The sequence below is a fragment of the Balaenoptera ricei genome, chromosome 1 (genome assembly GCF_028023285.1).
Source record: "Balaenoptera ricei isolate mBalRic1 chromosome 1, mBalRic1.hap2, whole genome shotgun sequence".
Classification (NCBI taxonomy): Eukaryota; Metazoa; Chordata; class Mammalia; order Artiodactyla; family Balaenopteridae; genus Balaenoptera; species Balaenoptera ricei.
The window spans coordinates 108,088,431-108,113,397 of record NC_082639.1 but is presented as its reverse complement, the minus strand read 5'-3'; the positions used below and the strand labels follow the sequence as shown (position 1 = coordinate 108,113,397).

At 44.3% G+C, this 24,967-nt stretch overlaps 1 protein-coding gene and 3 non-coding genes across 4 annotated transcripts; 2 read left to right on the top strand and 2 right to left on the bottom strand.

Moving 5' to 3' along the window:
- Positions 1-1,746: 1,746 nt before the first annotated feature.
- Positions 1,747-10,634, bottom strand: LOC132351580 (neuroblastoma breakpoint family member 6-like protein). The gene is made up of 5 exons (XM_059901447.1): positions 10,457-10,634; positions 8,497-8,599; positions 6,418-6,653; positions 2,563-2,614; positions 1,747-1,792 (listed from the first exon to the last, which is right to left on the bottom strand). The coding sequence occupies exons 1-5, from the start codon at positions 10,632-10,634 to the stop codon at positions 1,747-1,749; spliced, it is 615 nt and encodes a 204-aa protein (XP_059757430.1).
- A 10,800-nt stretch (positions 10,635-21,434) lies between these two features.
- On the top strand, positions 21,435-21,507 carry TRNAV-AAC (transfer RNA valine (anticodon AAC)). Its single transcript has one exon. It is a non-coding gene; the product is annotated as a tRNA-Val (tRNA).
- A 2,624-nt stretch (positions 21,508-24,131) lies between these two features.
- Positions 24,132-24,205, bottom strand: TRNAN-GUU (transfer RNA asparagine (anticodon GUU)). Its single transcript has one exon. It is a non-coding gene; the product is annotated as a tRNA-Asn (tRNA).
- A 690-nt stretch (positions 24,206-24,895) lies between these two features.
- TRNAH-GUG (transfer RNA histidin (anticodon GUG)) lies at positions 24,896-24,967 on the top strand. The gene has a single exon. It is a non-coding gene; the product is annotated as a tRNA-His (tRNA).

The window sequence follows — 24,967 nt, the reverse complement described above, 5'->3', positions numbered from 1 at the left end:
GGCCAGGGCCTCTCAGCAAGATCCCTGCCTTTCACCATTCTTCTGCCAATTCATCTTCTCATCAGGGAACACCAGGTAGCTTCCTTTAAGAGCCCTTACGCTTTCAAACAAAGCGTGGCCCAGGGCCAAGCTCACTCCATAGAGCCACCTCCTACACAAGGATCTGGGAAGTCTAAGGGAGGTTGACACAAGGTGGGAAAACACTGAAGGCCTCTAGGTAGGGCTTGTCTAGCACTGGGAAAGGAGTGGCCCCCTCTTCAGCATGACTTTGTCGGTACTAGGAAGGTATTCCTCTCTACTAAATACCTCTCCCACCTGATTTATGACTGAACATCTTTAAGAGATGGCAAAGACCTCCCTCTGCACCACAGGGTGAAATGGGAAGCAGGAGTGAAGATACCTTTGTAGGGGAATGGACTGAGTAACAAAAGACACGTACTTATACCCATCGCTGGCAAAAAGACAAAACCTGATGTGGTTTATATCACTATGAAAAACTCAGTTAACAGTGAGCAAATTAAGATAGTTTCTTTCTCATGCCTAGAAGAGAATATCAAATGTATTGTCCTCTAACAATCCAAACTTTTGTCCCCAAAGGAAAGTCATTCAAGTAGGGGAAAGGAGATGAAAGTTGAGGTCTTAGTCTGCACACACACACCAATGTGTCTGTTAAGCCAGGGGCTCTTACTCATGGAGGAGCTTCACTGGCTAGTTTAGGTGGGTTTTGTGGAAAGGGGCATGCTAGTGGCATTGCTGTTAGATTCAGCCATTTCTCTAGTAGATATGCTAGTTGTTGGTTTAGATTAGAATACTGCACTGAGAATAAACCCACAAACAAACAAAAATAACCCCACCAAATCTTGTGTTGCATAAAGAATGGGAACCTTGGCCATTTACCCAAGTGTTGCCAAGATCAGAGCCTTGGCCTTAGGGACACCATCTGATATTCTAGTACTAAGATGGAACCTTACGGGGAGACAAGCCACCTGAGGGGGGATGGACACTGGTGCTTGAACTCAGGAACCATGATAAGTGGGCCCCAAATATGGGCAAGACTGCCAATATTCTTGGACAGCTAGAAAAGCCTAAGGGACACCGTTCCGGAACTATAAATAGCAAGAACAATTCAGAAAAGCTAAGATGCTTCATCTTAAAGAAGGAAGTTTATTAGACAGATTCCGTGCATGTGTTAAAGGGTGGCAGAGAGTTTGCCATGATCCCTTCACTCTCTGCGCTCTGGTTTGCCTGGGGTTCCTCAGCTTGCATATGCCAGTGGGGGACAGAGGGATGGAGGTGAGGTGTGGACCAGGAACAATGCAAATGACCAGACTCACCAGGGACTTGTACTTAAAACTTGGACCCAGAACTGTGTTCAGCCTAATCACTTTTTCAAGGTTAGTTTTTAGGGTCTGCCGGCAGAGATGATCTCAATCAGCATAGACAGAGGTGGTGAGCATGTAAAAGCTACCAGAGCTTTATTATTCAGTCTTCTGGTTGTTGGGGGTTATTCTCTTTAATTGGGAGTACTCACTGGCTACATCCACAGCAGAGGTCGCCTCCTGCACATCACACACAAAGGCATTGCTGCTGGGAGGCTGATGGGAGTCATGGAGACTGGAATGAGTCAGATACCTTTCATCCAGTGAGTCCTCCAGGACTTCATTCACTTCTTCCTCCTGGAGCCCCATGCTGAGCCTGGGTGGGGAATGGAGAGGAGGGAGGGTGGGGGGCAGGCAAGAAAGGAGATTAAACTAAGGCAACCTGGAACCACAGCCTCACAGCTGGTCCTGATCTGAAGCTCATGGAAGAGGCACCAGAAACCAAAGGGGCCATCCTCTCAGAGAGAGAAAGCATAACAATCCACTTTTGACTGGGGTTATAGTGTGCCTAGAGTTGGGGTAGGAGAGACAGCAACAAGTGTTCAGTGTACTGACCTCATAACGCGGATGAGGAAGTAGACTCAACGACTCCTCTAAAATACACTCTGACACACCGGACACACAGAGACCTATAATATTGGCTTTAAAATGCTGTGGACAAATTTTATGTAATAGTATATGAAGGAGTCCATTGAATAATGGCTCCTGAGGCAATGTAACCTCCTAGGGCTCTTGCAGCTTTTAGACCTCTCTCTCTCTCTCTAAATGTTTGATATGATTGACTTTATTTTTCAAGATATTTCTGGCTATGAAACATCTGCCAACATATCTCAGAAAATTGTGCAGAAACCAGATAGGCATCTCACTTTAGCTTTTAACCATGCAGGTTTTTAGAAAATAGAAACCAGGGATCTCTGGCTGGTTTACCTTTAGGTCAGACTGACTCTTGTTAACTTAACTTGAGGAATTACTAAGAAATGGTAACTAATACAAGAACTGCAAAGAGAACAGAAAACATGGATTAATAGGACATATCATTGTATGATGAACGAATGAAATAGGTACAATCAGCAGTTTCTGGTTTCTCCTGGATCTGGGACCTTTGGCCTCTGGGTCTCTTGCTTCTGGAATCCTCTCTAGATTTCACCATTCCATTATCAGTCCTTTCATCATTCAGAGTTACCTGGGTGCTAGCGGCTCCTGTCCATCTTCATCCTTCCTATCATGATGATTTCCTGTGAACCAAAAATAGAGACAGCTAGTAGGAAATTGAGCCTGTCCCATTTCATGCCTTACAAATACAAGGGTCTATCTGACAGAGTCATAATACCCTACATGTTTGTTTTTTTTGTTTTTTGGGGGTTTTTTTACTTTATTTATTTATTTAGAATTTTAGAATTTTATTTATTTTTTTATACCTACATGTTTGTTCATAACGCTCTGAAAGAATTATTCCAGGAGGGCTCAGGTCGTGTCTTTAGAGGAGTAGCCTGGCAGGCTTTCCTGAGCAACACTGAGCACTGTTGCTGGTGTGGTGAATTGTCCCCATGATGTCTGCTACTGAATCCAGGCAAAAAGTTTAAAATGTCCTGTTCCCCAGCACAAAGGATACTTGCCCACCTGTATTCTATACTTCTTCAGCTGTAACCTTCATTTCCCCCACAAACTTGGTTGATGGACCATGGTTGTGAGTCCCATTATTCCTCTCACACAGACCCTGCAGCAGCCACTGAGGAGTAAATACTTTAGAAGAAACCACCTGTTTCTAAGCAACTGACTGGACCAAGGGACCTCTGCATGCTGATGACTGTAAAGGGAATCTTCCCTTCTTTTCCGTTTCTCTTTTTTTTTCTCTCCTGACCCTGCCCAGAGACCAGCCCAGTTGCAGAACTGTATTGTCGAGGCAGCTGAGCAGGGACCTTAACCACAAATGAGAATCTAGCTCTCTAGTCCAAAAGGGACCTCTTGTCTGAAAAGTGTGAAGAGTGTCCCCTCTTTTTTTTTTCTTTCTCAATTTTCTTGCCTCCTTGCTCTTAAAGTAGCCCCAGTCGTGTGGAACTGCAAGACAGTGAGATAGGAGAAACGACTGAGAGAACCCAATCTTTCTGAACAGAGAGACTTGGAAAAAGGACCCTTGGGAACTGGAAAGTAGGGAAGAAATGCCAGAGAGGGGAGAGGCTGGAAAACTGTCTACAAACTGTCAAAAATCCCAGGGCTCATCCCCAAACTGAACATGTGTGGAACAGACCCAAGGAATCATGGCAAAGGATTAGAGATCTGAATTACCATATAAAACATCGGCTAGTGCAAACTAAACCTAGTGACATATTTGCTGGACTGACCCAAACAACACATCAAAGGCCCTGAACACTAAACTGACATTGGAACTACTGCCCATAGAAGGTGAGACACAACTTGAAGTCTGAACCTAGAAGGGGTTGATTGCTCGCTAGGAAATAATTTCCAGAGGACTTTAACAGGACCCAGTGTCTCAAAATTTAATGTTCAAAATGTCCAGAGTACAATCTAAAAGTACTCAACATAATAAAAACATATAATCATCTCAACAGATGAGTGAAAAGCATTTGACAGAACTCAACATCAATTCAAAATAAAACTCTCAGCAAATAAGGAACAAAGAGGAACTTCCTTAAATAAGTTGAAAGGTTTATTTAGCTGTACCGTGCCTGCTCACATCTGTGTTAGCAGACAGTTTCTTCTCTGATGTCCGCAGTCGCCATCATAAAACAATAAGTAGAAGGTTTGTTTGTTCATTGAAATACGGATAAATAAAAGAAAACAAACAATAGCTCAACTTGATGAAAGGCACTATGATCATTAATTAGAAAACTCAATATTATTAAAAATGTCCATTCTCCTCAAACTTTTCATAGATTTAAAGCAATGACATTCAAAATCCCAATAGGATTTAAATAGATAATGACAAGCTGATTGTAAAATCTACATGGAAAGGCAAAGAACCTTGTTTTAGGCAAAGAGTTCTTAGATAGAACTACAAACTTATGATCCATAAGTTGGACTTCATCAAAATTAAGAAATTCTTCTCTTTGAAAGGGAGTTAAGAGAATGAAAAGATAAGCCACAGACCGGGAGAAAATATTGACAAATCAAATATCTGATAATGAATTGTATCCAGAAATATACAGAACTCTCAAGACTCAATAATAAGAAAACAAACAACTCAACTTTAAAATGGACAAAATAGGTGAACACTCACTTTTCCAAAGATATTTGGATGGTCAATAGGCATATGAAAAGATCCTCAAAATCATTAGTCAATAGGCAAATGCAAATTAAAACCACAATGATAGGCAACCACACACCTATTAAAAGACAAAAAGCAAAAGAACAACAACCTGAAAATATCAAAAGCTGGTGTTGGGGAACAGTTGGAATGCTGACTCATCACTAGGGGGAATGTGAAATGGTATAGCCACATAGGAAAACAATAGGGCAGTTTCTTTGTGTGTGTGTGTGTGTGTGTGTGTGTGTGTGTGTTACCAAGAAACGTTTTTATTTTGCTTACAGTACCTTTTTGTTAATTGCACAAAATCATGTTTTGTTTTTGCCATTTAATCATTATCACACAATCCTATTCTGAAAGACAAATGTTCATTAAAAACGAAGCAAAAATGAAAATTCACAATTTTAATTACCTAGAAGGCAGTGTCTTATAAGTTAAACATACACTCACCCTATGACCCAGCAATCTCACTCCTAGCTATTTACCCAAGTGAAGTGAAGTGAAATGTATTCTCACACAAAAATCTGTATGTGAATCTTAACAGCTATTATTCATAATTGGCCCAAAGTGTGGATGAATGGATAAACAAAAAGTGGTACATCTCTATAAGGGAATAGTACTCAGCAATAAAAAAGGAACAAACTACTGATACATTCTGGAGATGAAAAATCTAAAGGGACAGAAAACAGACCCAGTGGTTGCCAGGGACTGGGTTTGGGGAAAACGGCTGACTACAAAGAGGCACAAGGGAACTTTTAGGAGTGATGGAACTTTTCTACATCTTGATTGTGGTGGTGCTTTTACCACTGTATGCATTTTTCAAAACTCACAGAACTGATACTACAATGGGTCATTTTACTGTATGTCAATTATTCTTAAAAACCAAAAATGATTGGATGGCTGCTGCCTCCTGGTCCAAAAGCCTGTGATGAAGGAGGCAGTTGTAACAATGTGGCCTCCAGCCCCGTGTATTCTCCCCTGTACTGGCCCCCGGCCAGTCCTCACATTGTCATGGTCCCCAGAATGTGAGGTGAACGGCAGGTGGAGTGTAAGCACCTGACAGTCCTCTTCTTTTAAAATTGTAACCCGAGTGCCTGATATTATTACTGATTCCTGAGGCATCCACTTCAAAGACAGCTATCTCAAAGAATCACATGCGCAGCTACAGGACTAGATGAAGAAGCAGGCCGCCCCACCTCTGGAGTTGCTCTTGATTTAGAGATCCCTGGTTGATTTAGATAACTGGTGTTTGACCGCTTGTTTTTCTTTCCTGCACTTTAATTCCCCCTCTTCTGTTTTAAATTCACAAATAAAGAGTGAATCCACAAAACCCTAAGCACCCCAGCCTCAACCCAAGTTAAGCAGAACCACAGGCCTGTGCTGTCTCCCTCTCTACCCCTGACCTCACTGGGTGGCCCTGGGGGAACCGTGTACCCTCCAGGAAGTGTGAGTAATACACCTCATGTTTTTCAAAGTTCCCTGATGGTTGTTGCTGAGGTGTATCTTGCAATCATAATAAGAACCACAAGGGTTGGTCCAGCCATAACATTGGCTCCAAAAGGGGAAATGTCTGTGGGGGCTTGCCTCGGGCCCAGGGGAGGTCCTCCAGGTTTTTCTAGCTGACAGCATCACTATCCTTTGGCTGAGAACGGCACAAAACAGCAGGACATCTGGCTAAAAAGTCACTCTTAGAGTCGTGGAGGCACGGAGTCTTATGTGAGGCTAGGACCTTGGGAGGAGCTAAGGGTCCTCAGAACCTGTAAGCCAACTTACCAGTGGTGAGTTTGCTGGCAAGTGTCTCTGCCAGCTGGCTTCCTTGGGCCAGTAGCTCACAGAACCTCTGTCTCTGGTAGTAGGTAACGTCAGTGCTCCTGAGGAGACTCTCAAAAGACTTGACTGTGTTCTTTGCGTGCTGCATGAAAAAATAACAGACACCTTTCCCTTCCTGTAGCTTCTGTCGTAAGTGGGTCAGTTCTCGGGCCTGAGCCTGAATTAGGGGATCATATCTCCTAGAGTGGGAAAGAAAAGTAAAATGTAAAAGTGAAAGTCATGAATGATAAGTTATGGGAATTTCAGCAGAGATATCTCTTAGATTACTCGTAAGAAATTCCCCATGTTGAATTCTCGCGCAGGTTGTGTGCCTTGCCTGTGACAGAGGGAATGAGTAAAATAGCATTGGGTTTGTCTCTTTCTTTTTTATTAATTTTGCTTTAAAAAGAAGCCCTTTCAGTTCCTCACTTCAGCCCACATCCATTTCAATGTCATATGCATCATCAAGCATTATGCAGAAAGTGTGTGTGTGGGGAAGTCAGGTACAGAAGTATTGGAAAGATACATCTGATATTAATTGAAAGGATGAAAAGAAAAATCAGTGAGAGGGTTGAGATGAAGAGCATTCCTTTGCATGACAAGAAGATAAGCCGTAATTAGTAGGGAGGCACTTAAGAGTAACAATTAAAATTCTGAGTAACAATTGCATTACTCTGTGTGGGATTTCACAGTTTTCTAATTATTGTACAAATATTTCTCATAGATTCCAATCTAGAATGTGAGCTCTGTGAGGCTGGAGACAGTGCCGTATTACCCAACTTACAGTACACAATAGCGTGTATACACCCAAGCAGGCAATCAGTTAATACTCAGAACCACGTAATCCTAATGCTAGACTAGAGGTTGTCATCTACCCCATCTGATGCCTGAATCTCCTCACCACTAAGTGATCTTCTACAGATTGTCTTTCAAACTCTATTCCTTAGAGTTCCTATAAAGTGTCAGAGGAGGTTCCTAAAAGGCAGAGACCAGGGAGAAACAGGGTTCCAGACCTAGGCAAACTTCAATCAAGTATCTCTGCTTTAGTGGGTCTTACACAATTGAGCTTCTCAGATTTCATTTTAACCAAGGTTAAAAGATGTCTTAAATGCCACAATCTACCCTATGTTTGAAACTCTCTAAGGATGGGCAATGCTGGTCCTTGCAAATTAATAATTCATTTTCTAGGCAACAGCTGCTCAATTATCTATCTACTCAATGGCCCTCCCAGTTAACACTCCACATAGTCTGATACTTGGGGGAAAAAAAATCAAAGTTGGGGAGGAGAAACATTATTATCATGAAAGGTACTTCGGAAAACTGGAAGTGAGGAGTGTCTCCTTGCCAGCCATGGCCAAGCCCCGGGCCTGTCAAGAGCAGAGGTCCTCGCAGTCCCCAGGCTGCCACCACCCCAGGGGCCTAGTCTTACAGAGGCCCAGCCCTGAGGCTGCATAACCTGGGCCAGCCACCATCAAGAAGCCCCTCTCAGGCGTCAGGACTCCTTTGCCAGCATGGATTCCTTAAGTCGGGACTGCATAACTAATAAAAACCAAATCTAATATTAAAAAAGGATGACAATCACCACACTTATAAAAAGTAAGAACAAGTATAATAATTACAGCAAATATTTCTTGAGAGCTTCACATGTGTGTGAGAGGGTTCTAACCACTGGTAATCGTGCATTTAATCTTCATAACCCTCTGAGGTAGACACTGTTTGTATTTCCATTTTACGGATGAGGTAGCTGAGGTAACTGAGATGCTGGAAAGTTAAATACATTTGCCCAAGGTCACACAGTTAGAAGCCACATTGCTAGTATTCTAACCCAGGCATGTGTCTCCATTTTATTCATATAGTATTTGAGGGAGAATCCAGAGGCCTAACTAGTCCACCATCCAGTTCCCACAGCCCCGCAGGCTGTCTTTGTCTAGTTCTGGGCCTGCCGTGTACATGTCTGCCCTTCTCCTTGCACAGATTTGCTCTTTATTCTACCAGCCTGGGCTTCCCCACTTCACACACGTTCCCACACAGCTTCCTCCTTACCCAAGCCTTGCAGCCGGTCTCATCTTCTCTGCCAGCTCCCCCTCCTCAAACAGCACTTCCTCCTCCAGCACAGATTCAATGAGGTCTTTGTACTCTTCACACTCTGGGGAAACAGAGATGCTGCCTCAGGGGAAAGCTGGACAGGCTGCTGCGGTCACCGCCTTCAAGGGAGGAGGCAGGGTCCATCCCGGGGACAGATGTAACCTCGGTGCCAGGCTCTACGCAGGGATTTCCACATCTGATTCCTCAGCCTCCCAACTACGTGGCATTTGATTCCTCCCCATGTTACAGCTGAGGAAAGAGAAGCTCACAGCCAGGTGAAATAACTTTCTCAAGATGATTCAACTGGAATGAAGCAAAGTCAGAATTCACATACCCTGAGTTCTGACTCCAAAACTTTACCAAGCCTTGCAGCCTCTTAAGTAGAATATTAAGCTGGGGCATGGAGTAGGAATTTCCCGTGTTTTGGGGAAGGCTCCAAGAACTGTAGGGCTGACAGTTGTCCCACACTGAGAGTGTCCGTAATCCCCCAATATTTCAAAGATTTTAAAAAATTTTTATTTATTCATTTATTTTTGGCTGTGTTGGGTCTTCATCGCTGTGTGCGGGGTTTCTCTAGTTGCAGTGAGCGGGGGCTACTCTTCACTGTGGTGCGCGGGATTCTCACTGCGGTGGCTTCTCTCATTGCGGAGCATGGGCTCTAGGCCGGCGGGCTCAGTAGGTGTGACACACGGGCTTAGTTGTTCCGCAGCATGTGGGATCTTCCCGGACCAGGGCTCGAACCCGTTCTTAACCACTGTGCCACCAGGGAAGTCCCTCAAAGATTTTAAAGTTTATCTGGATACAAACTATGTAAAAATGTGCATGAAGGGAAAAAAGTCTGAAAGACATATGCTCAAATGCTAACAGGTGTTGTGTTAGTCTGGAGGCAGAACTAATACACAGTGTTTGCCAAGGCCCTGTTCTAGTAGATTTTCGAGAATTATCATCCTGTAATCATCACCACTACCTGAGGAGGTGGATACTAGTCCTATTACCATTACAGATGTGGAAACTGAGGCAGAGAGAAGATAAACAACTTGGGTTTAAATCCAGGAAGTCTGGCGTCAGGGTACATGCTCTTAATCACTGCACTGTATTACCTTTACACGAAGATGTTGGAAGATATCTTTCTTCTGCAGTTTCAAAAAAAGCTGCAATATGATTATAATAACTGATACTAAAAAACCTAACATTCCCACACGCCAAAGCTTGTCTTTTCACTTCTTTGACAAGTAGGCTTTAATTTCTACTTTTCAGCCCATGTCAGTAAGTTAGATAGAAAATTTTATCCCCCATTGGTTTATTGAAAAATAATGGTAGAAATTTGAAAGCAAACTCAATTTCAGTGTCAGGAAGAATCCTCCCCTTATATCCCTGTCCCTCTCGTGCCCTCGCTCCCGTGTTCCTCAGTCACTACAGCTCCACCCCTCCACTCTCTGTTATTGATGTTCTCATCTCCAGATATCTGTGGTTCACTTGGGAACAGAGAGCTTTAAACTCCTTTAAGGTAGGTGGGGTCTCCTATCACTTCTTTCTCCCTGAGTGCAGCTAGAACTGTGCTTTGCAAATGGGTACTCATAAAAGTTTGAATTAAATCCTGACATGTTTAAGCCAACAAGGATCTGACACCTGTTCCTGGGAGAGAAAAGAAAGTTTAGTGCCTGAGCCGAGATCTCAGCCGCTATTCCTCCATACAATCTCACTGCAAACTTTACTCCTTTGTGCCTCAGTGTTTCCATCCTCTGCAAAATTAGGGTAAACTACCCACTTCCACCTTTCTAGGAGTATAGTAAGGATGAGATTTATTTGATTTGATTTGATGAAGAAGAGAAAAGAAAGTCTGGAGGGTGTTTAGGTGCTTGGAGGGAATATGGACAATCATATATCACTCTGGTGACTGTGAACCCATAAGACTTACTGTATTTCTGCAGCTGGTTGGCCAGGGAGTAGGCAGTAGCTTGGGACATGAGGAATTTCTCTGTGAGGTCTTGAAAGTCCTGTTTGCTTTTTTCCAGCTGGGAGCGCAAGTACTGGTTGGTTTCCAGGATGCTCATTTCTGTTCTTGGACCAGAGAAAGTGGTGAGAGATACCGCCATAATGAAGCTTATGGTGGAAGAAGTAGAGCCAAAACCTAGGGAGAAGAAACCCAAACAAATAATAAATTAAAAACAAGTGATGGATTCTGGTGATGGCTGTACTGCCTGGTAAATTACTAAAATCACTGAAGCATACAATTATATTGGGTGAGTTTTATAGTATGTAAATTATACCTCAGTAAGGTTTCATTAAGTGAAAAAATGTATTTAAACAGGTGTAAAGAATGCAGATGTAATTCATTACTTAGTTCAGGCCAGACTTTGTCAGCATTCCACAACTGAGAATCCTTAACCACAAAAATAAGGCACAAGATGCCAAAGCTCAGAGGTCAGGCTCTGACAAGAGTGCCCGAGGGAGGACCCAGTGTGCCAGGTAACCATGTGGAGCCTCAGTAACAGAAATGGAAGGTGGGGCTGTCATGGAATCTTGGGAGCCCCTGTCTTCTAGTTGCCTAGGCCACACTGATACTCAAGACCACCGGGTCTGCTCTGAAGGTCACCACTGATGGGGACACCCCCTCAGAAGCTACTCTCAATATCTTGTACTGAAACCACAGACCTGTCTCTTTCTAAAATTTAATGCTATTTTGTACTGTTTATTCTTGCAAGCATAGAAAACACCAAGGAATCGAGATTTCCCCAAATTCTTTCATTGTCTTAAGGACTGTCATGAAGACACTTTTCTTACAGAAAAATTGAAAACTTTTAGTTATATTAAGGGGGTAAATACACAGTCAAAATTATTTTATTATTTTTAAAGCAATAAAAATGAAGTATTCGCCTAAACAGCAAGAAAAGGAACAAAAATGTGCAACTTCAAAGAAAGCAGAAAAGAGAAAATAATAAAGCAAAAAATTTTTAAATGATGAATCGAATGGTTGCAAAATTTTGTGAATATACTAAAAATCACTTAACTACAAACTTTAAAATGGTGAATTTTTGGTATACGTAAATTATACCTCAAAGCTCTTATAGAAAGAAGTAAGGAGTCAGTAAAGAGAAAAGCAGTAGAATGAAAAATGTAATAAAATTTAAAATCTGGTTCTTTTGAGAAAAAAATAATGAAATACAGTAAAATTGGCAACTTTCTGGAAAATTTAATCAAAGAAAAAAGGAGAGAAAAATAAACTTTAAAAAAAGAAAAGGGATAAAACAAATATGAAAAAAATTTAAATTATAAATGAATACTACATGTCAACCCTTAAACAAATTTTAAAATTTCAAAAAAAGAAAAAGAAAAATTGAAAACTTTTAGATAGTCTTGGTGTTCTTTGATTCTCTAGATTTTTCCACACCATTTTAATATTGTGGGGAAAAAATCCTGAGTACAATACTGTACTCCGTGTGTGCATAATTAATTTATAAGGATTACCAGCCAGATTGTGTCTTATTTAACTTCTTGCTGGAGACCAATGTTATGGTGGCTTCTTTTCACTCACTGGGGAAGCACGTAGGCTTCTCATTAAATTTGAAATCAGGTTTGACCTCCCTGCCTCCAGTCCTGCCCTCCTCTTCTCCTGTAGGTTGCTTTGTGTTTTAATCTATATATAAGATGTCGTGCTTGTCACTTGTAAATGTCATCCTAGCACCACAGGGTTTCTTTCCAACTTGTCAAAGTCACTGAAGTACTTTTTATATGTTTCTTTCAATACGTGCAGTGGCCACCTAATTTGGGATGACTTGGAAACGAATGCTGTTCCTTATGTGTGGTGGCCCCCAAGCTGTAAGCTTATTCAGCTTTCTGCTTTCCGGAGAACTGCTTGTCTCTTTCTTGGTATGCACTCCTGACGCTGCGGTATTGAGCGTAAAAAAGGAAAATGGCTTGCGGCCAGTTTCGTTCCAGGTGCCTGCTCTGGATCTAAGAGCCCCTGGTTGTTCCCCAGAAGAAGGACGTGCTGCCCTGAGGAGGAAGTCTGTATCTCCAAAGAATGGCCCATAAGGCATGCTGACGCATAGATAGTGGCGCATAGATAGTGGCGACAGAATTATGTGGAAATACAAGGTTTACTGATTTATTGTCTAATATTCGTTCCGTACTAAACCTATATATACATTCATGCTCTTTGAATAAACTCGCCTTGCAACCATCAGTTGTCTTGGCCCTTCTGACCCCATACTGGTGCTTTTCAGTTCCTTACCCCTCACCGCCAGGAACTTCTAGCTTTCTGCAGCCGGTCTGCGGCACTTATGCCCAGAGCAGTTTTCATAGAACTCTGACTGATAGTTTGTGTTGACCCAAAGCTGTTGACCTGTGGTTGTATTCTCAGCCAGAGCACAGTAAACATCATGCTCATGGGTCTATGGTTGTTGGTGGTGACCCACAGCACTCCTGCGCAGTGGGATCTAGTGACATAGAAGCTGAGGTTTTAAAGAGAGGCACAGACAGGCAGGACAGAAAGTGATCCCCTGACCTCTGCTTACTTCCTATGTATCAATTCGTCCCTGGTTTTGTGAGCCTGAGACTAGGGCAACTTCCCTGAAATATCTATCTCTTCTCTTCAGCTGCCTAGCTTTTCCAGGCTGATGGCCTACACATAACATGTGGGACCACGGCCACCTCCATAAGTGCTACTGAACATTCATGACAAAGTGAAGGAAGGAGGACAGACTACCCAACCCGCTTGCCACCCTGCTTCTAGACTGTAGTATTGGTGTGTGAGATGTCCCAAATTGTCTATGACTTCAATCCCTTTAAATGTATTCTAGCTTATTTTATGTCTTAGTGAATAGTCTCCTGGAGAATGTTCTCAGTGCACTTGTGGGAAATTCTATTCTGCTCTTGTTGGGTGGAGTGTCTATAGGTGTCTGTTAGGTCACATTGTTTAAATCTTCTGTCTCCTTGGGCTCTTCTGCCTGGTTGATCCATCCACTGCCGAAAGTGTGGTATTGAAGTCTCCAACAAATATTGTTGAATTGTCTGTTTCTCCCTTTGATTCTGTCAGTATTTCCTTCATGTATTTTGGGACTCTGTTAGACGCACTGTGTTTAAAACTATTACATCATCCTGATGGATTAACCCTTTTATTGTTAAAAATATCACTCTTTATCTCTGGTAACATTTTATTGTTGTAAAGTCTCCTGCCTATTTTGTCTGGTGTTAGTATAACCACTCCAGCTTCTTTATGGCTACTATTTGCATAATTATGTTACATTACATGGCAAAAGGTACTTTGCAGAGGTAAAACAGTTGACCTTAAAATGGGGAGATTATCCAGGTGGACTGATCTAATCACAGGAACCCTTTAAAATCTGGGTCAAGAGGTCAGAACTAGGGAGTTGGAGAGAGTCCAAGCTTGTGAGGGATTCAGTGAGGCTTTGCTGGCTTTGAAGGTTGGGGGAGCCACAGGCAAAGAAACAAATTCCTCAGTCCTACAGCTTCATAATTACTGCTACCTACATACATTCACTGGTAACTTTAAAAATGCATTTATTGTGTGTGCTGTACAGATTCAGATGGATTCCCACTGCCTCTGACCACCCTTGTCTTCTTGCAGGTTACTGTATCTGTCTAAACTGGGGGACACAACTGCCAGGGCTTTGTTCAGCCTCTTCTCTTCTCTCACATGTGTATGGCTCTCTGGAGCCAATGACACTGTTGAGGGCGGAGTGCTGAGCCCAGGCTCCTGGTGTGATTGGAAGACACAGGCTCCTGATACATCTAGACTCTGAACACCACTTACCTGGAAAGCCCCAGTACCCTCCTCAAGCTTCCTGTCAGCAATAAATACATTAGTACATTCAAGCCCTGCCCTTCCGTGCACCCCTGAGGCCATGGCCTCTATCATCTCAGCCACTTTTGGATGGATATGTCCCACCCCAGGGCTACTCTCCTTCCTGGAGGTTCACTTCCTTCATCCCTACAGCACATTGAGAAGCTACCAGTGACCAGCCCAAGGGCCAGCTTGCAAATTAGGGTTAAACAGTGACCTGAGGATGCTTTGTCTAGATCAGCCAGTGGTGTAGGTGAATATGCCAAGGAGATTATTTCCAAATGTTCCACACTACAGAAACACCCCACAACCGACTTCCCACCATGGAATATACAACCTGGAGGAGCGATTGTTACACCTCAGGCCAAGCACTAATCCCTCCAGGATCACAACCTGGCACCCAAGGCTGCCAAGCTACTGTTTAGACAAACTCTTGAATATCTTTTATTCCAAAATCAAGGCTGGGTTCTCCACAGTTTCTTCAGTTGACAGCATCATTGCTCCTGGCTGCTAGATCTCTGCATGGAACAGACTTACCTGTGCAATAAACAGTCCAGCAGAGGTAGTAAAAAGGGTGACTCTTCTAATCTTGCATGCACAGTAAAGATTCCCACACATGCTCTGCAGAGGCAGAAAATAAACTGTGGCAGAGTGAATGGCAAACACATACCTTGGCCGGGAGTCAAAACTGGGTACTGCACATGAAACCGCAGATACTGCCATTGAACTACTGATGTTGTAAATTCAAGGTTGGGTGCAAGCTCATAACACTCCCAATAGCTCACGTTCTGCAACCACCATATCTGGACTTGGGGACAGCACAGCTCCCAACTACACTGAGAGCCCTCGTGGTTTGGGACCGTGCTGTGGAAAGAACCAACTGGACCAGAACTGCAACTAGTATCCAGTTCCTCCTCAAGGCTACAAATTCCCACCTGGGGTCTGGAATCCAAAACTGTGCCTGTACAAAGGTCAGGTGCTCCAATGACACCTCTGACACTTGACTACTAAGAATTCCCCAAGCCTAAGTTCCATAACGTTCCTCTAGCGAGTTTCCCTAGAGGGATCTTTAGGGGCCTCCATCCCAGCTGCCAGAGAACTGAGTTGAATGAATTCATTAGTCAGAAGTTCAGGCACATCAGAGGACTGCTGTTGGTCAGTTACTCCTCTGATGAGTGTGGTCCAGATGCCTTCAGGACCTTGACTGATAGTTGAAAAGCAAACATTCGAGTGGTGCAAACCTTTGGAATTTTGTCTTCCAAAAAAGGAGGCGGGGGACGGGAGGCTCCCAGAGTGAGACCCAGGATCTCCAATATCATAAAGGACGATGGATGCGGGAACGGGACGGCCTGGGTGGAAAAGGCTTTCAAGGAAGGCCCCAGGGCTCTGAACGAAATTCCGGGTCTTTCCCCTAAAACCTGCGGCAATTGCAGCTTTCCCGCCTTAGTTGATGATCCGTGTGCTCAGACCAAACACACTTCTCTTTTACGCCGGTCTTGCTCTCACACCACACTTCCAACTTGTCAGAAAATCGTATTTTTTCTTTGATTAATTGCGCACTTTGATCCACACAATCTTATTCTTGGTCTGATTTTGGCCCTCGACTCTCCTGATAAAGGCGTGGAAATCGATTCAACTCGCGACGCTCGGTCCGCCAAGGCTTCGGGGTTTGAGACCTTTAACCTCGGGAGCGTGGGGCCGGGCCGCGCTTGAGACTTTTCTTGGCTCCGCCGGTCCAAATCGGCCTCTTCCGGGCCTGTCCTCGAGGGCCGGGGGCAGGGCCGGGCCGCCTCAGCGGGGCCCCTCTCGCCGGGTCGGGAGCCCCACACCTCGCGTGGCGCCCGCGGAGAAGCTTCGGGCGGCGTGGGTTCAATTGGCCCGCGGCCCGCGAGACGCAGGGGCGCGGTGCGCGCGGGCGCACGCGGCGACTTTGTGGTTCTCGGGCACCCGCTGCCCTCCCGGCTCCTCTCGTTCTCCCTCGCGGGCAGTAACGTCGGGGCAGGAAGACACAGGTAGTAGAAGGGCAGCCTCTCCTTTAAGTCCTGTCCACTCAGGATCCAAAAACGGTTTTGAAGAGACAGAAGGAGAGGTGGAAACAGATTAAGGGAAAAGAAGAAATCCTATGCGACTTCCTCAGCTAAACGCACCCTGAAGATGAGGTCGGCGTCGGCAGGGACCCGGTCCTCCCGGCGCTGGTGAAGGTGAGTCGAGTTCCCGTGAGCAGGTGGCGCCAAAGCCGGCAACCTTGGGCAGGCGGCCAGCGAGTAAGCAGCCCCTCTGCCTCCCCAGATGGGCAGCACTTGAACTGGGAGCAGTTGAACCTCTCTCCCTTGTCTTTTGATGGATTCCAAGGATGCAACAGATAGCATTCTTTTTAATGCACTTACTTAGCGTAAGACCACTTTAAAAGTTTTAGCAAAGAAAACGATTGCTGGGAGGTTTTAAAGTGAGGATTTTTAGGTGTGGGGGAAACTAGACAAAACAACCACATACTGTTGAGAATGTCACACACTCAGGGGCAGCCGGGTAGGTGTGACCCCCAGATCGGTCCCATTTTACTTTCAACGCATTGTTTGTGGAACTCATTGAAATATGCGTTATATGTCGGAGGGGGACTACTGCAATGCGGTTTTCTGGTAACACAGAGAGAGAGATCAGGCTCAGCGCTGAATACAACAAAGTGCCAAGAAGCACGGTGAGGGTTAGTGAATGGAACATTACTAAGAGGAAACACCAGGAGTAAGGGGAGATTATGGCTAAACCAACCTAAGGGATTCTTGCTGAATGCCGGCCAAAGTGATCAAGCATCAGCTGGGGTATGGTGGTGGAGGAGGAGGAGGAGACTATCATGGGGGGGGGGGGTTCTGTTTAAAATGACTTAGCAGGATTCTTGCTAAAATTGGACAATGCAAACACAAACTCTGAAGTCTGAGAATCAAGACCTAGTTGAGAAGAGAGTTCAGAGGAGCCTGACGTAGTATTTGGTCAAGCAGAGAATATGTGTCAACAATCAGAGCTCTCATACATTGTTGGTGTAACTATAAAGTAGTACAACCACTTTGGGAAACATTTAGGCACTTTCTTATAAAATTAAATCTCCACCCTGCCTCTTAGGTTCCATCAACTACTTATTTAAGAATTCAACCAAGAGAAATGGAAGTGGGGCTGGGGGACCGGGTGGGGAATGTGCCCACAAAGACATGTATAAAAAGAATGTTCATAGAAGCTTATTCATAACAGCCCAAACTGGAAACAACCCAAATGTCCAATATCAGGAGAATGATAAAGAAATTGGAAAATATCTCTGCAATGGACTACTACTCAGGAATAATAGTACTTCTTCAGTCTTGTCTGTGAAATAGAGAAGTTAGCTTTGCAAAATTCAGTAAATCTCCATTTTGGGGAATCAAAAGCAGTGTCCTGGGGATGGGAGAAAAATTTGACCACTGTCCCGCAATTGCTGACATGACTGCCTTACTCTCGTCCCAGCAGCCTTCCAAAACAGGGAAATCCCTGCAGTATACGACATAGGCGCCTGCACAGTACTGCAGCGATAGTAATCAAACGTGGAAGGAAAGGAGGGAAGCTCTACCACCTGGGTAGAGCTGTGGGACTAGCCAAGCAGCTGAGACCCCTCTGTGAGAGAGCAGGACTGGCTGAGGCTCTTATTCTCTTGGTGAAGGTGTTGTTATCTGATGAGGAAGCAAAGGCAGCTGCACAGCCGGCCCCACCCCGGAATACCCGCGGCTGAATTGACATTCAACTGTATCTAAGCAGATGGAGAAAGGCATTCAGAATTGTTATTAGATGTGAGATCTTATGAAATCTGTTTATCGCTACAGGGAAATAAAGCAGATGATTTTATGGTATAATGGTTATTCTCTAACCTGTGCTGTCCTATAGTGTAGCCAATAGCCACATGAGAGTATTTAAATTTAAATTAATTACATATTATGAGGTAAAAGAAGAAATATTCAACATCTCCACACTAGCGGCATTTCAAGCACTCAGTTGCCACGTGTGTCTAGTGGCAACTGTATTAGATAATGCAGATCAAGGTCATTCATCTAGCGAGTCAGTACACATAAGATTTTTAAATTTCAAGGTCCTGACTTCTCACTCAACATTCGATTCATTCTAGTCCATTTCGTTCATCCCTCGTACCAGTAGCTCCTGGGTCTATACTGACCTCGATGTGGTCTCTGAGCTTTGATTGAGAGGACGACTTTAGTGTTCCCTTGGCTGGAAAAGAAGAAGCATTCCATACCCTAAGGGCTACTATAGGGCAGTGGTAAACCAGGCACAACCAGGGTTTTCTCACATTGGTCTCTCCAGCCCCAGTGCTGCTCTAGATTGCTCTAAAGGCCGCCCCTGCCCAGACCTCCAGGGGATGTTTGTGCACACTCATGAGCTCTGCTTATTAACTCTGCTATTAGCCATAATAACACCTGTTTTCTTTTTATTTAATTTTAGAATTACATCCTGCTTGTGGAAATTCATAGTGGTATTTCAGTTGTGGTAGTGAGAGGTAATTAATTTTAAAAATAAATTTTCCAAGCAAAAAGGTGAATCAAAGCATGAAAAAAATCAGGTAATCAATGATAAAGATACATGGATATGGCTAAATATGAAAGTGATCTGTTCATTAATGAACTTAGAAAAGCATGCTTTTGTCTGATTTCTATGGGATGTCCTCCCTACCTCTTTTCCCTCGAGGAGCGCTTCCTCTCGCCTGAAGTCAAGAAGGCAGGAATGCTTAGCTGTTCCCTCTACAACTTGAACACAGAAGGCACTATCACCTTTTTCTGGGAACTCCCTAGTTCAGATCAGGAAAATCAAGGCCCATAAAGACATCTGGTTAGAGATGTGACTGCATCCTCCCCAGAGCCATAGAGTCTGTTTCTTGGGAAGACTAAATGGTTCTGTTTAGTCTCTCTCTTCTTCATTGCATTAATTGGTTCTGAGTGTTTTGTAGGCCTTCCTTTCAATCTTCTTTTTCTCTTTGAAATCTTGGAGGTTGAACAAGAAGGAGAGGATGCAAATCTTAGTGAAGTTTTCTCAGTTACCCCTGAGCGTGGTGGCCAAGGGAAAGGGCGCTGGAGGCAGACTGCCTGGGTCTGAGTGCTGGCTCTCACTGTCACGGGGGTGGGACCCTTAAAAGGGTAGCTCAGCTTTTCAGTGTTCTCCTCTGCCACAAGGAGGTGGTAATATCCTACACTATCTTTTAGGGTTGTTATGTAGACTTAATAAGTTCTTGCACAGTAAAGCCCCGAGGAACAGTGCTGGTCACACAGTGAAGCTCCGAGAAATCTGGTATTATTTTCACTTCTAACTGTACCACTGCTGACTTTCAACATTCCCCAGATAAATGAGTGTTTAATGGTTTAACTGATCTCTTCTGCCCCATATTAGTGATCACCAACTGGAAAAGTGGTTGGTTTTGATGTTGATCTAAGTGGTGATCTAACTGCGATGGGGGACTGGATCCAACTTCATCAGTTTCTTGGACCTTGGACAGGCATGATGACTGTTTAGCTCACGGTAGACAATATTTTGCACATGCTTCCAGCAAGAACTTTCAATATACAGTCAGTTAAGTATTATAAGAAAAGTCCAAGTATGTACCAGTGACCCAGTCTTTTTGGTTGCTTTTCTTTGTTTTGTTTGTAAGAAATCAAAGGAGGGAAATATACTTTATCTGGAAGTTGTAGAAGATTTCCTCTCTCGGTTATGGTGCAGTGTTTGTAGCAAAGCAGCATTCACCCTGAAAATAACCAAATAAAGTCTGGCTTAAAGAAATTCTGTTTGAGGTCATTGGAGAAATACCTATGCAGCGAGGACCCACAGGATCAGCTCCAGAGAGAGAGAGAAGGAGAGAGAGAGAGAGAGAGAGAGAAGCTCATTGGAACGAAACTGATTCTCTACCTTTTCCCCTTAGGGCATTTGCCAGTTCTTGGCAAGGCACAAACGACTGGGAAGCTGGGGACAGGGCAGCTGCTGAGGGTCAGGGAAAACAGCAACGCTCTAAGTAGTGTCAGAAATCTGGTGAGCAAAAAAAATGAGGAGGAGGAGGGTGAGGAAGAGGGGAGGGGTGAAGGAGGGGAGAAGGAGGGGAGGGGAGGGGGAAAGGGAGGAGAAGACGGGGTAGGAAGAAGAGAAGGGAGATGAGAAGAAGAAAAAGAAGAAGAAGAAAGAAAGAAATGTGGAGCTGTCCATGTATTCAGACTTAAGGAGCCAATATCCTGGAGTGGCTTGAAGAGTGTGCTGGATGCTTGCTTCAGGATTTCCCCTTAAGACATTTGCAAATTAAGCCATGTGCGTGTATGACGCTATGAGGGCAAGCAGAGTGTGGCTGAAAGAGAGTGGAATTTCCACCAGTATCATGGTATGAAGGAGATAAAAATGCAAGTTCAGAATTCCGCAAGGGGCAGGACCCAAGGAAACACCTCAAGGTCTCAGGTGGGAGCCCTAGCCATCTAGAGCATGGCACTGTGAGCAAACTAGCTATGGACTGAGACTTCCCTGCAAATCCGCTCAGTCAAGGACTGGATTGAGGCGATCTTCCCCTCTGCTGCCTGCTGGGGGAGAGGGTGCACAATCTTCACACAAAGATAACATCATGACTCTATGATTTTTCACACAACAGGTTCATCCTTCAGTCACAATATTCTAGGACTATAAAGGAACAGAAGCAAGGAAACGTGGAAGTTGACTCAACAGATGATTGAGATATTGAAGTTATCAGGTAGGAACTTAAAGTGATATGTTTTAACTGTTCAGAAAATAGATGACAGGATCAGTCTTTTTCACCAACGGTAGAGAATCTATTTTAAAGAACCAGTGGAAATTCCAGGAGCTGGAGAGTCAGCGGGGGCGACTCCTGCCCTCGGGTGCTTAGTTGTGGAACTGGAGAAACTGCGTTGGATGCAGGATCCCGAAGTTAAGCGAGGGCCTCTCAGGAGTCACAATCTTCTCGCTTGAGGTGTCGCTGGTGCTTCCCGGTTTATTGCTCACTTTAAAACGTTGGTGACCACGATACTGGTGGCAGGACCTATGGTTTTCATGGATATAGCTGATGGCCTTTAGCACTGTTTCCGTAGTGTAGTGGTTATCACGTTCGCCTAACACGCGAAAGGTCCCCGGTTCGAAACCGGGCGGAAACAAACTCGACTGTGCTGGCCTTTTCCTAAAATTTACCTTCCCATTTAAAACATGAAAAGGGGGCGAGGGGAGTGAGGTGTAGGGACCTGCGCAGCTGCATTTTCCATCCCCAAGATACATGGCCTGAGTTCAGTTGCTGCCTGAAAGCCGACTCTCCTGATAACCAGACAATTTTGTATGCATCACAGGAGTTTAAGAACTTCTGTCTAAACACTACTTTATGTTGTCTTCCGGATTTTCTAATGATGTGGAAAGTATTGCTGGCACAGTATTCTAGCGTGTACACGTCTTGGATTTATTTTCTCTTCAAAATGCTCATGACACTGAACGGCCTAAATTTCCTCTTCTGGTTTTACTGAGCCAATAAGCAAACTTTAATTCCAATAGCTATTGAAATTCATAAAATTTAAAATTATGTGTTCCAGTAAAATACATGTGCCCTAGAATATCTTTTAAATAAAGATTACGTCTCAGAATTCTGTAAAATCATAGCGACTTAATTATGTCAGTTACAATTTGGGGGTAAACTGTTTTAGGCGTCACCCAATATATGATTCTAACATGCATTTCTCTATTAGGATTCGGTTCGAGTTGCCATTTTAAGATCTATTGTTCTCTTTAAGTTCTCTGGCTGATATTAAGTTGAGTTAATTAATGTATAATCTTTGCCTGGAGAATATCTAATTAAGACAGGAAAAACGAAACACTGTCCAACTTGGTATAATGCTGCCACATATTTTTATAGACTGCAGAGTGGTCAAAGTTTCACAGGTTAGGAGGAGTTGTGGGAATCGTTAGGGGATGGTGGTGAACGCAGCCATCATGTCACCTGAAGAAGTCTAAAACGGACCCCAAAAACCATGAAAGCAAGATCCAAAGGGATCCAATTGTTTACAAGTTGCTTAACTGTACCCCAGAAGAAAACTCAAGAAGATTTAGAGGAATACCAAAATAGCCAGTGCCCAAGAAGGGAAACTTTGACAATGTCTGGCATCCAATCAAAGAACGCCAGGCATACAACGAGGCAGGAAAACATGAGGTGTAAGGAGGAGACTAATCAATCAAAACTGAACCACAACTGACATGATGTTAAAATTAGCAGAGAGGACTTTAAGACAGTTAATATGACTGTGTTGCATATGTCCCAAGAGTTAAGTAGAAATGTAGAACACATACAAATAGCCAGAATCAAACTTTAGACATGGAAATGATAACATCTCATATTATGTAATTCACCAGATGGAGTTAATAGTAGGTTAGACATTGCAGGGGGAATTTTAAAAAAAGAAAGAAAAAAAAAAGGATCAGGGAACGTAAAGCCATGAACGACTGACAGTATCCAAAATGAAACTACAGCCAAAAAGCATTTTAATGAACATAGCATCACTGGGTGGTGAGGTATGTTTAAAGGGCCCAATATATGAGTAATTTGGAGTCCCTGAAAAGACCAAAAGAGAAGGAACAATTTTTGCAGAAACACTGACAGAAAAATTTCCAAAGAGCCAAATGAACAGTATGAGTACAAGAAACAGGAAGCAAACCACACTTAGCCACATCATAATTAAACTGCGCATTACTCCACTGAAATAGAACAGTATCTCCAAAGCAGTGAGGGAAAAGACACAGTACATACACAAAACAAAAATAAAGATTATTTCAGATTTCTCATCAGAAGCAGTGAGAAGACAGTGGAGCAACATCTTTAAAGAACGTGGAATTCTATGCCTCCTCCCCAAGAAATGTCTTTCAAAAATGAAAGTGAATAATGACATCTACAGACATACAAATGTTGGAAGAATTCATCACCCGCTGACCCACACTATAAGGAATGTTAAAGGAGTCCACTGACACCAGATGGAATTCTGGAGGTACACAAAGGGGCGAAGGACAACAGAAAAGGTATCTGCCTGGGAAAATACCTAAGATTTTTCTTATTATTTAAGTCTCTTTAGAAACATGGGACCGATTTTTCTAAAGTAATAACGGTGGATTGTGGGGTTTAGGACACATGCAAAGTAAGATGCATGATGACAATAGCATAACGGCCGGCAGGGAAGGAATGCGAAGAGGTGTGGCATCGCTTGAAGGCAGACTGTGGTAAGTTACAGAAGTCTGTTATAAAGCCTCAAGCAGTCGCTAAAATAAGAAAGAGTGATACCTCATAAGCCAGCAAAGGAGCGAAACTGGAATCATATACGAACCATGTAAGCACTATGTGATCGAGCAACTGCTTCTCCAGGACTCTTCCCTCTAAGAAGAACTTGTACAAGTGGCTAAAGATACCTGTACAAGGATGACTGCAGCATTATTTGTAACCGTGAAATCGTAGAACCAACTTAATTTCAAAAGTATATGGAAAGGGTTAAATAAATACTACTACGTGCAAACAACGGATGGAAGAAAGTCCATCGTGAAAAGGAATTCAGAAAGTAAGGATGCCAGCTGTACTCTTTCGATGATTTCCAGGCGACCTCTTCCGATCGCACCTTATGTCCTCGTGTGGTGAACAGGACACGGGGGACAGGAGGATAGTACTGGAGGAGCCTTTTTCGGCCTTTACGGGAGAGGGTGTGCAGAGCAGAAAGAACCAGGAAGCCTTTACTTTGTAAAAGAGGCGGAAGAAAGGCGTCCCTGGGTGGGCTCGAACCACCAACCTTTCGGTTAACAGCCGAACGCGCTAACCGATTGCGCCACAGAGACACACGATCGCCGCTCCCCTCTCATCCCCGTGGCAATCAAACACCGCTTCCGCGCCAGGCGGAGACACTCGCCTTTCGCAGGACAGCGGCGACGGCTCCAAAGCCTCGGACAGCCGCAGACGTGGAGTCGACGCAGCGCGTTCGTTCCGTGGAAAAGCTGTGCGTCGGGCGATTCCGAAGGCAGAAGGGCAGCCGAGCGTCCCCGCCGCAGATGCCAGCGCCCCGGAGACGCCCCCGGGCCTGAGACGAGGGGGCCCCCGAGGGAAGCTGAACGCCGGGTTTGGCTCCGTGGCGGCTCCCCGTTCGCTCCGCGGGCGCTGCCCGCCCTCTGCTCGGCCTCGGTCGGTGGGGCGCGAGCCGGAACCAGGAGGGGCTGGGGAGGGTTGGTCCAAAGGGGCAAACGCGAAGAGGCGGGTAAGAAGCCGACGAGGTGGGCACGAGGACAACTTGACTTCCCAAGAGGCCTGTGGAGAGGCACGTGCTGGTTTAAGGGAGATGAGAATTGGGTTTTGGTTTGGTTTGGTTTGATCATCATGTACCAGAATTGAGAGGAAGGCAGTGGAAAACGGAGGGAGGGGATGAGAGAAAAATATGAATACCTACAGTTGTCCAGGCACAGCGCAGTAATTGGAATGATTTTACGTCAACATCGTAAGAGCAAGAACTTCTCCCGCCGCGGGGGTCGTGGCGCGCCGTGATCGTATAGTGGTTAGTACTCTGCGTTGTGGCCGCAGCAACCTCGGTTCGAATCCGAGTCACGGCA